General features: G+C 62.2%; 1 protein-coding gene across 3 annotated transcripts in view; it reads right to left on the bottom strand.

Annotated features, from left to right (window-relative positions):
- Positions 1–12038, bottom strand: part of SCUBE1 (signal peptide, CUB domain and EGF like domain containing 1) — a 136198-nt gene that overhangs the window by 34390 nt on the left and 89770 nt on the right. For all 3 annotated transcript variants that reach the window (XM_086712082.1, XM_086712083.1, XM_086712084.1), the window contains one exon: positions 5712–5828. In XM_086712082.1, the coding sequence (XP_086568208.1) occupies positions 5712–5828 (117 nt within the window). The remainder of the gene's footprint in view (positions 1–5711; positions 5829–12038) is intronic.

The following is a 12038-nucleotide window of genomic DNA, read 5'->3' as shown; positions in this document are numbered from 1 at the left end:
TTGCATACCTCTGGTGATGGAGGGCTTTCTCCTTCACAGCATGCCTGTTGGCTGATGCATCACCAGCGTCTCCCTGACTCCTGTGAGTTCCCTCCTGCCTCCCCTGCCCTGCTTCTCTGGGTTTTGCTCTCTGGACTCCAGGCCAGCCCGGCAGACTGTGTCATCAGAGACCTCGTCCCTGAGGTCTCTTCTTGGTCCAAAGTTCCTCTTGGGCCCTGACCCCAAGGCTCCCCATGCTGACATGACCCAGCAAGCAGTAACAGATGATTATCAGAATGGTGTTTTCACCCTGGATTGCAGGGGTGAAAGGAAGTGATGGAAAACAGAGAGGACTTCTCTGTGTTGGCCAAAGGCCACATCTCTGCAGAGTGGCTGACTCAGACTCCGGCTATCGCTGAGCCTGTCCTGAACGTGAGGGCCCAGGTGCCCCTGTCCCATGAGCAAGGTCCATCTGGCCCCTTTGTGCCGAGCTCCATGGAGGAGACTCCGTCCCATCTCAGCGGCTCCAAATCTCAGATGGAGCCTCACTTCTTCCTCAAACCAAACAAGCTGGACCTGACACGTGCAGAAAGTCCTATAGCAGTGCTCCCGCAGAGTGCTCTCCAACAACAAGATAAAACCCAAGTGTGGCCCAGGACACTAGGAGAAGGGAGCTTTTATAGACAGCAAGGCTGAGGGGACAGGCCTGGGGCGGGGCGGGGCGGGGGGGTGGGCTCAGTCGGTTAGGCGTCTGACTCTTGATTTCGGCTCAGGTCACGATGGCACGATTTGTGGGATGGAGCCCCACGATGGGGCTCCGAGCTGATAGCACAGCACCCGCTTGAGATTCTCTCTCCCTCTCTCTCTGCCCCTCCCCTGCTCTCATGTGCTCACACACATACTCTCTCTCTCAAAATAAATAACCTTAAAAAAAAAAAAAAAAAAGACGGCAAGGCTGCAACCCTCCCACCCCCGGCAGGCAGTTCTCAGAGCTTCTGGAAGGAGACTGGCACAACACGGGGGCCCAGCGAGCCTGGCAGGGGCGGACCCCAGAGCTGCTTTTCTGGGGAGCCCCCGTGGGAACCGCCTCTGAGGAGCGCAGGACACTCAGTGGGCGTGGCCCTGCATCTCCTTGCCCTTGGTTGCCCCCCTCCCCATGCACCCCCACCCCAAAGACCCATTCTGTTTGCAAAATCTGGTGACTCTGGCATAGGGAGGAGGCAGAGCAGGGGAACCAGAGGTGGTCCCCACTAAGTGAGGCCTGTGGTTCGGCCTGCCTGGCCCTGGCTCCTGCTGTGCCACCTCCTGGGTGACTTCACCCCTCTAAATACAGTAGGTGCTGTATATGTGCGCAGCGAGATGATCGCTCACAACAATCTCAGCTCCGGACAGCTCTGTACACGCCCATGTTCCAGGAACAAAAATGCCCAAGGGTAAGGCTGCCCAGATGCCACGGTAGGTAGTCGGACCCTCTGGGGGGGTCCCTGCACCTACTGGGTACAACCTCATGCTGGTGACCGGGCCAAGCGCTTTGTGGCAAGGCCTTGTATGATCGTCAAAACGACCGGGGGACCAGATCCCCTGTTTTACGGGGGGGGGGGGGGGGGTCACAGCTACACGCAAGAGCCAGCTTGGAGCCCAGCTCCAGCTGTCTCCAAAGATGAGCCTTCTCCAGCGTACCCTGCTGGCCCTGCGGCCTCCAGAGAAAGCAGACATCAAGCCCAGTTGAGGGCCTGTCCAGGGCAGAGGCTTGGACATCTCTCTTGTCCTCTCCCCCTGGGGATTATAGGAAGATGGGGAAATTTCTTCAAAACATTTTTTTAATGTTTATTTATTTTCGAGAGAGAGTCAGACTGTGAGCAGGGGAGGGGCAGAGTGAGGGGGAGACAGAATCCGAAGCAGGCTGCAGGCTCTGAGCAAGCCGTCAGCACAGAGCCCGATGCGGGGCTCGAACCCACAGACTGTGAGATCGTGACCTGAGCCGAAGTTGATGCTTAACCGACTGAGCCACCCAGGCACCCAGGAAGATGGCGGGAGAGTGGAGGCCCGTCTCGGCTCTGACCCAGGGAGCTGTGTGATCCTGGGCAGGGAAAGACACTTCTCTGAGCCTCAGGTCTCCCATCTGTGAACTGGGCTGCCAACAGGCGCCTCTCACAGACTGAATCCGCAGACGGGGTCTGCCTCTTCAGGAATGCCTCGGGGCTTCTGGAATCCCCAGCCCCATCCCTATCCCCATCTGGGCCTGTCGGCTGAGGGGCTGTCACAGCAACCAGACAGGCCGTGGGAGGCATGCTTGCTTGAGGCCAGGCTGGTGGAGAGGCTGCCTGGGGGTCCGAGTGGGACAAGTGCCTCCGGCTCTAGCCCGAGATGCAGTCACGCAGAGGTCCTGGACCTTCATTCTGACGGGCCTCCGCCCCTCTAAGGCTCCTCTCCCTCTTCACCCTGCCCCCACCTCCACCAGGCAGCCAGCAGTCTGTACCTGTTTACAAGTCTTCTGTGGCCCCGGGTCATCCCAGGACGAAGGCCCAGCCCTGTTTGCAGGCCCTCCCCTTGGCCTCCTCGGCCCGGATGCTCTGCCTTCCTCTTTCTGTGTACTTGACTTCTGCCTTGGTGGCCCAGACTCCGGCTGCCTCACTCGGGGCAGCCCCCACCGCAGCTTGGGAACCACCACCTCTCTAGGAAGACTTCGCTGACGTTCCCTTCATCAGTGTGGGCTGTCCCCTTGTCATGGGACCTGGCCTCGGCGGGGGGCGGCGAGAGGGCCCTGAGGACACAGATGGGGAATCTGGCTCCCGTCTGGAGCCCCAGGGCCCAGCAAGAGGCTGCACAGAGTGTATTCGCTGATGAATGACGAATGAATGAGTTACGGTGGCTAAGAACAGGGCTCTTGAGGGCCTTGGGCCATCAAGTAGAACTTTCAGCCGTGTCAGCAATGTTCAAGCATCAGTGGGAGGGGGCACAGCCTGGAAACCCAGGGGCCATGTGGGGGGCTTTTGGGTGGGAGTGGGCTGGTGTCACCCTAGAGCAGCCTCGTGGGGAGGGCAAGCCGCTGGGCTGGGCTCGCTGGGCAGAGTGAGGGAGAAGAGGAAACAGGTGGTGGGTGGGCCTTCTTCGGGCTGTTCTGGAAGGTGTTGGGAGGAGGGCCTGGTGTCTCTGAGGAAATCCGGGCTCCAGCACAGGGAGTTGAGGCTCCAGACCTCCCTCCTCTCAGAAGAGCCCATTAGCAAGGTGCCCCCCTTCCCAATATCAAACAGGTGCAGCACCAAACAGGGGGCCTTGAGATTGGACCCCTGCCGTGCCCACACTGTTGAAAACAAAGCTGGGGGCAAATCCTTCAGAGAACTCCACAGCCCTCACGTTTCAGGCAGGACCCCCTCCCCTCTCCTCTTCTATGCCGGTCTCCACATGCCCGTGTGACCCCTGTGTGCTCAGGGCTTTCGGCTCTGGATTTTCCAAGACCTCTGTTACCTTTACCCTCTAGTCACGGGTCTTGCTTCACCATGGCTTTTGGCTTCCAGAACATACTAAACCTTTGAAATCACTCCTTTGATATCCCCTTCTGGGCCCGGGCCAACGTCAGGGCGTGCACGCCCACCGAGGAGCCAAAGCCCCGGGGCCGGGGATTCCCAGCCGGCCGGTCCTGCCAGGTGCCCGCGCCCTGACCTGCACCTCACCGGTGGCCCCGGAGAACTCGGGCTGTGAGCACGAGGCTCTGGGACCCCAAATCCTGGGGTCTGGAGGTCAGCGTTTGTTCCCCAGTGTTCCCTGAGTTGAAGACGTCACGATGCTCATCACATCGGGCAGTTCTAGACCCATGCCAATCCTGAAATGCCAACTTGTACGACAACATCCGGACTGCTCTGCTTACCGCCGCTGCCTCCGCCTGGTCCAAGCCGGGTCGTCTCCAGCCTGGGTGACGACAGCAGCTGCCTCACTGCTCCTCCAGACCCCGCTCAGAGCCCCATCCAAGCGGTGGTCAGGGACCAGCTCAAAACGCAACCCCGGGCCCGTGCTGCCCTGTTCGGTGGTGTCTGGGGGGGGTCGCCAAGGCTCAAGGGATACAGGGCAGAGCCCTCCCCGGCACACAGGCCCCGCGGCATCTGGCCTGGCCTCCCCCGCATCTCACAGACCGGGGCGCACAAGATGTCTTTGGGGCCTTAAAGCCCTTGGCCTCTGCACGGCCGCCCCGTGCTGCTGGAAACGCGGCCTGGTAGCGCCTCTCCCCGCGCCCTCCCCGCCCGGGTGCGGGGCAGGCTCCGGTCCTCAGTCTTCTGCCGGGCGGTACGCCATCCAGCACCCAGCGGTCTGTAATACACGTTCATCTCGGTGATTTTAAAAGCTGAAAAGCTGTCTTTTGCATTCGATAGAACGGGAGGCGGAGCGGCCTGACTTTACCCTCTTCGGCCCCAGCTCAAAGGGCACGGGGCCAGGCCTGCCGTGGCGCCGCTGGCTGTGAGGACGGCCGGGACTGCGGGGAGCCCTGGCCGGTCCCCCCTACATCGAGTCCACATGTCACAAGCGGGCACCGAGCGGGCAGAGCGGGGGCTGCGGAAGGGCTTTCTTTTCAAACAAACAGGTGGAAGGACCTCTGCTTCTGTCAATAACCCCTCGGTTCTTCCCCGCAAGGCAGCTCAGAAGGAGTCAGATGCTGTCTAGTTTTACAGGCTTAAGAGAAAAGCCCAGCTCGGACTATTTAAAATCGCCAGAGGCCTCTGCTGTCCGTATTGTCACCCACTGGGCTTTGGAAGTTCACACTCCTCTGCCCTTCCGCTGCCTTCCAGCCAGGCCTGCTTCCTGGCAAGGCGGGGAGGCAGGTGGCCAGCGCTCCCAGGGATCCGAAGGGTCAGCTTGGGGCCTTGTGAGCGGCGCTGAGGGGAGCTCTCCCTCCCCTGCAGGGGGCTCTGGTGCTTGGGGCTCCTTTGCGAGAGCTGCAGGGAGGCCCTTTCAGTCTCTGGACCTGCCAGCTCTCGCTTCTTGTGTCCTGACGGACCCCTAACACCACGAGCACCTCCGGGGGCACTCAGAACCCTGTGGGTTGAATCAGGGAGCGAGAGGGGGAAGAGCCGAGCAAGCTCCACCTGCTGTCATGTCCAGCGGCTGGGAGAGCGGTCCATTCCCGCAAGACTCTCATCCTCCTGGAACCTCATCTCTAACTGCAAACGGAGGTCCTTCTGCACCCCTAGTCCCGAGAGCCCCCACAATTTCACTCCTCCAGCCACAAGAACACGCAGCGTTCTCTTGTTTCCAACGGTGACAAGAAGACAATCCCGTCTCTGTACAAGGAGACCTGTCCTCCCCAAACCTCCCCGGGTCGTGCCGATGCCCCAGCTCTGCCAGGTGCTCCCGCGAAGGGGAGGGGAAGGGACGGCCACAGCTCTCACCCCGGGTGTGTGTCTGTTGGGGGGACCACGATGTATCACTGTGGGCCTAAGAGGCCCCGCAGTGAAGACGCTGCTCGCCCAGCACAGCACAGCGCACAGCTGGTCTCTCGGATCGTAGAGCGCCGCTGTTTTGCTCAGGACCCTACCGATGCAGCGTTCTCTTGAACCCTGCTGGGGGGCACTGGTACCGACCCTCCCCCTTCTCGGCCTCTCCAGCAGAAGCCTCGGGGACCGCTGACCCCTGCCCTTGCAGTCACCCGTGGCCACACACCGGACCCGAGCGCGCGGCCCCGTCCCTGCCTGAGTGGCAAGCGCAGGGGGGTACCCGTGCCGCCGTGGCTTTGTGCTGACCTTTGCACGTCTTCCCATCCGGTTGCAGCGTGAATCCCACCGGGCAGCTGCATCGCACGCCAGTGGCTGTGTCCCTGCAGGTCCGGTCACAGCCTCCGTTGTTTACTGCACACGTCTCTGGGAGAGGGGAAAAGAGACAGAGGTGCTCAGTCTCCTGGGACGGAAGCCACCATCGCCTTTCTCCATTCATGGGGGGGGGGGGGACCTCCTGAGAGAGGAGACCTGAATTTGAGTTCTGGCTGATGCCCTCTAGCTGTGGGCTTCCCTGAGCCTTGGGCTCCCCATCTGTAAAATGGGAGAATGACACCGTTTCCGTGGGATTGCTGGTGAGGACCCACTTCGATGATGATGGATGGGAAACCGTCTACACACGACAGAGGGCTGTGCTTGTGTAAAGGTCTCCCCCAACCCCACAACAGGATCAACACTGCCACGTGGAGCCATTGCTGAGATCAGCTTGGCTGGTACTTAACTGCCCAGCGCCGGATTCCTAAACCCTTGTCCTGCCTGGACTCAGACTCCAAACCCGGGGACTGGCAGTCCCTGGGGCTCCGGAACAGGTCTCAGTGTGGACTGGCTTGTGACCCTGGCCGTGGGGTTCCCAGGGGGTGGTTCCCCGAGCCTGCACACCATCCATCACCTTCATGAGGCACTCAGCTCAACATCTGTTCTCATTGAGCCATAAGCCAAAGGCATCTGGTTTTTGTCCACTTGAAACTTGTCTAGTGCTTTTTTTTTTTTTTTCCTTCCTTTGCAAATTCAAAGGGCCTGGAGTGGCTGGGGCAGAGCCCCAGGTCATCCAACCCGTCGTGTGGTGAGAGTGATCCTCCCCAGGCCTGGAGAAGGGGCTGGCAGAGATGGGTCACCAGGGTACAGGTGGCCCGCACACGGAGGGGACCGTTCCTAAGGCCTCTGAGCTCTTTCTGAGCATCTGCGTGCTTTGATCTTGTGGGAACCGTGCCTGAGTGGACTTCCCCTCTTCCCTTCCACGTTGGGAACTGAGGAGCCGAGGGCCCCATCTTTTATAACCCGAACCCCCCCCGCCTGTCTACCTTGGCTTCCTCTGCGCACCTGGCCCTGGGGGCTTTTTTCCCTGAAGCCCCCCCCAACTGGTTTATTCCGTCTGTCCTTCTGTGGTGTCTGCATTCCTGCGGGAGTGATGACTGAATACATACCCCGACAGCCAGGAGTCCCTGCTGCTGATTATACCAAACTCTGATGCCTTCCCTTTGAACTTCAACTCTGTGTGTGGGGGTGGGCAGGGCAGTGAGAGGCGGACATCCGGCTTTCCCTTCCGTGTGAGTGTGCAGATTCTGCGGGGGCCGTGGCGGGCCTTGTCCGGAATGTCCCGGACACAGGGGCCACCGGTGGCAGGGGACCACCGGCCCTTCTTCTCAAGGCTAATGCCTTCCCCGTGATGGGAGGAGCTGTGACTACTACTGAAAGGCAAGCGTCCCGGCCCCCGACTCCTCCTGGTCTGTCTTTCTGAGGGTCTCCACAAACCCCAGCCCCGAAGCTTGGTGTGCCGGCCCAGGGGCTCAGAGGCCTCCGGCCTGCTCAGGTCCCAAGGCCCAGCTCAAAGACCACCTCCACGCAGAGCCTCCCCAGCCTCAGGCACAGAAAGGCCCCCCTGCCCTTCCCTGCACCAGGCTGGCCTCCGTCAGCACCAGCCACGCTCTGACCCGCACGTGGCCTGCTCTTAACCCGACTGTTAACTGGGGCAGTGGAGGTGCGCGGGCCAGGGTGTCACTCACCGAGTGACGGAAGAAGGCTACCCCTCGGGTTGGCCCTCGGCACCCTCGCCCGGCAAGCCTTCCCTCCCGAGAGAGCTGCGGTGAAGTTCAGACAAACTCCCCACTTCACAGCCACTGGTCTGGGTCCCCGCGGTGGGGGGAGTTGCTTAACAAGCGTCAGTTTCCCCTCCTGGGGTTCTAACCAGAGAGGCCTCCCAGCCCCAAATCAAAGCGCAACCCTCAGGTGCCTTTTCGGCCTTTCATGTGGGACAGCCCTCTCTAGAGAGGGGCTGGAGGACCTGTCTGCTCTCCAGGTGCAGGTAATTAACGCCCAGGCCTTGGAGAGCCGGGGGGGGGGGGGGGTGGGCACAGCCGGGACCTCACTTGTGACCGTGATGGCGCCTGGGGCTCCCCGTGGCAGTGGGGGTGGGGTGAGGTGGGGGCACTGGGGGCTGTGTCCCTGAGAAATGGACCTGACCAGGCAGGCTCCCGTGGGCCCTCCCCACCTCCGGAGGCCCCGATGGGGCTCGGAATCTTGGCCTTCCAGAGCGCTGGGGCCTTGGGACCCACTGGGCGGGCAGAGGCCGGGAGGAGGCTGGGGTCAGCTTGGAGGGTCACCCACTCTCTGGCCTCTCCCCTGCTCTGGGTACACTTTTAATCTCTTATGTTGCTCTAGATGAGGTGTGGTGTCTAGACTCAGGTCCTGAGCAAGGAGCTCTGGGCCCCCAAGAAAGGCCCTCAGGGGCTATCCTGGGTCCAGACCTCCTCATCCCATAGCACCTGGTTATGGCGGGTCACCTGCTCCGGACCCAACTCAGCCTTCCAAGCCTCGTGTGCCCCGGGCTCTTAGCAGCAAGGTAAGGCTCTCCTGCCCCCTCCACCTCCCTGGAGAGGAATCTGCCCGGGGCTGTGTGGCCGGTGAGTGGCCGAGCTGCTGGGCCCTGCTGGGTCTGACTCCAACCCACCTGACGGCCTGAAACCTCCAGCCCCGGCCCAGGACCCCACACAGCCGAGCAGGTACTATACTTTCCACATCCCTCCTGTTCCAGTGTTCTCTGCATCCTACCCCCACCCATCTGCCCCCTCGCCTGGGGCCCCCAGGCCTGGTCTTGCCACTTCTTTAACATCTGATTCCAGCCCCTGCCCTTACTGCTGCCATTCTGGGCCAGGCCACCAGTGTCTTCCTTTGTGACAATTACGGCCTCGCAAGGGTCCCTCTCCTCCAGACCTCTGCCTTACTCTGGGAAGGACCCCGTGAGCCCTCCAGTCTCTCCCGGAACCCGCCTCTCCAAGACAGCTACTGGGTCTTTCCCAAGGCCTCTCCTCTCGCCCTGGAGAGACGAGGAGAGACCCTCCCGGGGCACAGCCCTCTACAGCCAACAGAGGATCTTCTCCTCCGCTAACATCTGCTGGCCTCACAGCAGCCCCAGAGGCTGGCCTCTTTTGCAGGAAGAGAAACTGAGGCTCCAGGAAGTTAAACAGCTTGTCCAGGCAGAGGGAACCTCCCATTATGAGACCCAGGGCAAAATTAAAATGAAGGGCCCTTGTTCAAAAATTAAACATTTCAAGACAGACAACAGAGCACTCAACCAATGGGGGGGAGGCCCTTCCGAAAGCAGGGCCTGGGGCAAGCCCCCTCACTCCTGGAGCTCAGGCTTCCTGACGTGCGAAGTGGAGGTGATGGCGTTGACCATGGAGTTCGTACGGGGCCCGGACAGATGTGGATGTCATGGTGCTTTGTGAGCACAAAGCGTTTCTTGGGGGCCCAGAGTGGGTCGACCACACGCTCACTCTCAGCGCCACCTCTTACGACCTCCTGTGAGGGGTCTTAGCACCCAGTCGGTTGCTGACTTGGCTGACAACTATTTCCTGAGCTCCTGCTCTGTGTGGGGCACATGCGCCTCAGACAGTCCCTGGTCTTGTGGAGGCCTCAGCCTAGGGGGGCGGCAGATGGGCTCACTGCTCTGACCACCGGTTTGGGAAGGGCTCCTTGGCACGAACCAGGCCTCAGGGGTTAACGGTTTATCGGGGGAGACAGACTCCTGCTCTTCTCACAGGAGTCCGGGCCCACCGCCGCCCCCCACCCCATCAGGCCTCAGCCCTTGGCCCCGGCTCGCGTGCCCCTCACGACCCAGGAGGCCCCTCCAAGCTCTCCTGAGCCCTGCTGGCTCTCCCAGGCCCTGGCCTCGGTTTGGGTGGCGGTCTCCCCCAGGGACCGCTCGCTCCCCAGGCAGGGCTGTGTCAGGGTGACCCCAAGCCCGGTGCGGGACTGATTTCTGCCGAATGACCAGAGGAAAGAACAAGCCTCTGGAGGAATGGGATGAAGCGGAGAGACCGAGCCTCGGCCCCATGCTGGGCCTGGCAGGGGGAGGGCGCCTGAGATGAGCCTGACGGCGGGGGAGGACCCGCGTCCAGCGGCACCAGCCTGCGTCACGGGCCCTGGGCGAGGCGGGCGCCCACGTGGGCTGACTGCAGGGGGAGTGGCTTCACCTGGCTCAGAAGGCAGGGGGGCGTCTCAGGCCAAGGGGGGCATCACCGAACAGCGCTGGGCACTGTAGCACAGGGTGGGGCCGAGGTGGCGTGCCCTGATGAGAACCGGACGTGAGTCCAGAGGCCCGAATGCCACGCTTAGTTCCCGATGCGCCGTGGGACGTTAGGCCACGGATGCTCCCGTCTCGGGGCTTCTCCCCTGTGGTGGGCCTGGAATCACAGGCTCGTCTACAGTGCAGGTGTCAGGCCCCGCCCCGGAGGCTCCGATCTGGTGGCCCAGTGACCCACGGAGACCCTGTCAGCCCAGGGTCTGTCCCTTTAAGGCCCTTACCCTGGTGGCGGGAGCACCTGTCTAGTCAGGGCTGGTCCCCCTGCTCGTTTGCCACTAAGGTCAACTGAAGCCAGCTGGGAAGAGGGGCTAGCCACTGGCTCTCCCAGCCCAGCTGTGGACTGTCTGGCCTTTGATCTCTCTTCCCTCAGCTGATTCCTGAGCCTTCCATGGCTCCCGTCACTTTGGGATAAGAGAACTCTTAAACACTGGCCCGGCTCTCCTTCACTGCCCGTGTCTTCGAGCAGACTACTGACCTCCAGGCGGGCCCGTGGCCCGTCGTGGGCATCGTCAGCAGGCCGATGTCCCTCACTGTGCTGGCACAGTGAGGTTGGTCACCTTCGTGAAGTCCCTCGGGCAAGTGAGAAGAGTCAGGCCTCAGGCCGACAGCAGAAGCCGCTTCCCCAGCCCCTTGGCAGGGACCGGGGGGAGTAGGGGACGTCCCCTCTGCCGCCTGCCGCCCCTGCTCCTTACCACACTGCCTCCTCACCTCTGCCCGGAAGCCCCGCTCTGCCGGCTCCCGGGAGCGGTTTGCGGAGGGTGGTCTTACCCACGTGCGGAGCCGCCCCGTGAGGGCCGGGTGCCGGATGATCCCACCCCAGGAGCACCCCGGTCTCTGAGCTGGGCCCTGGGGGACACGCTGGTGGCAGTGTGATATGGGGGCTGTGGGGGAAGGGGGCGTGTGGAGCCGGGGGCGGGGCAGTTGTGGAGGCCGGGACTGCAGGCCCTTCAGGGAAGGGGCCCCAAGCCGGGGTTTGAGGGGAAGTGGGAGGGAACCTCGGAAGCCCCGCTTAGCACCCAGCACTGCTCTGTCACCTCTGAGGCCAGCGGACCCTTTGGCCCATGATTTTCAAAGAGCCGGCCAGCCCTGAGGCAGCCTGAGTGGGTTCTGGACTCTGCCCTTGTCGCACACAGGCGGGCGACTGTGGGACGTCCCCCCCTCCCTGCCCCGGGCCCTGTGCGGGCTCTGGCCAGGCTGCGTGGAACGACCAGGCCCTCAGGCCCGCATCACCCCACGGGCTCCATCCACCTGGGCCCCGTCCCGGCTCAGGGCAGTTTGCTGCGAGTAAGTGTCCGTGACACTGTCCTCTGGAGACACTGGGCAGGTGCATGATCTCAGGGACCACACCCTCTCACGGGCCTGCCTGGTGGGTGGGGTTTCCACTCCGGTGCTCGGAGCGCAGAGCCCTTCCGGACCTGAGGGACGGTGCCCGGCAGTCTGTGGCAATGGGGGTGGGGGCTGACGGCAGGGAAGAGGCCGACCAAGAGTGAGATGAGCAGACCTTGGGGAAGTTTCTCCAACTGAGGTTTTAAATTAATGCCGGGGGCAGGGGCAGAGCCACGGCAAGCCTTTACCCTGGCCTCTGACTCCCGCCTTTACTCTGCTTCCTAAGGGGAGGGGTGCTAAGGGCAGATCAAGGGGGGCTCACACGCACCCTCTTGTTTGAGGCAGTCCTCAGCGGGGAGGGGGTGGTTCTACGGAGGGCTCCCGAAGGCCCGGCTGGTGACCCTTCCAACCACGTGTGGCCGTGGAGGTTTGGGGGTCACACCCTTCTTCCAGAACACCCGCCAGCAGCTAAGGCCCTCCGGCTGTGTGTCACCTGCCCGCCTTTCCCTGGAGGGGCTGTGGGAGGTTAGGGGGCTCCTCGGCCGCTCACCCCCGCGCCTTGGTCTCACCTGTACCACGAAGGGCGCCCTGGCAATTGCTGGGAACATCTACGTGTCTACGTACACAAAGTCTCAGCCCAGAGGCTGCCCGGCAGAGGGGAGCCTTGT

Source organism: Puma concolor, chromosome B4 (assembly GCF_028749965.1).
Source record: "Puma concolor isolate L17-30 chromosome B4, mPumCon1.1.hap2, whole genome shotgun sequence".
Lineage (NCBI taxonomy): Eukaryota > Metazoa > Chordata > Mammalia > Carnivora > Felidae > Puma > Puma concolor.
The sequence above is the reverse complement of the archived record's forward strand: the minus strand, read 5'-3'. Positions and strand labels throughout refer to the sequence as shown.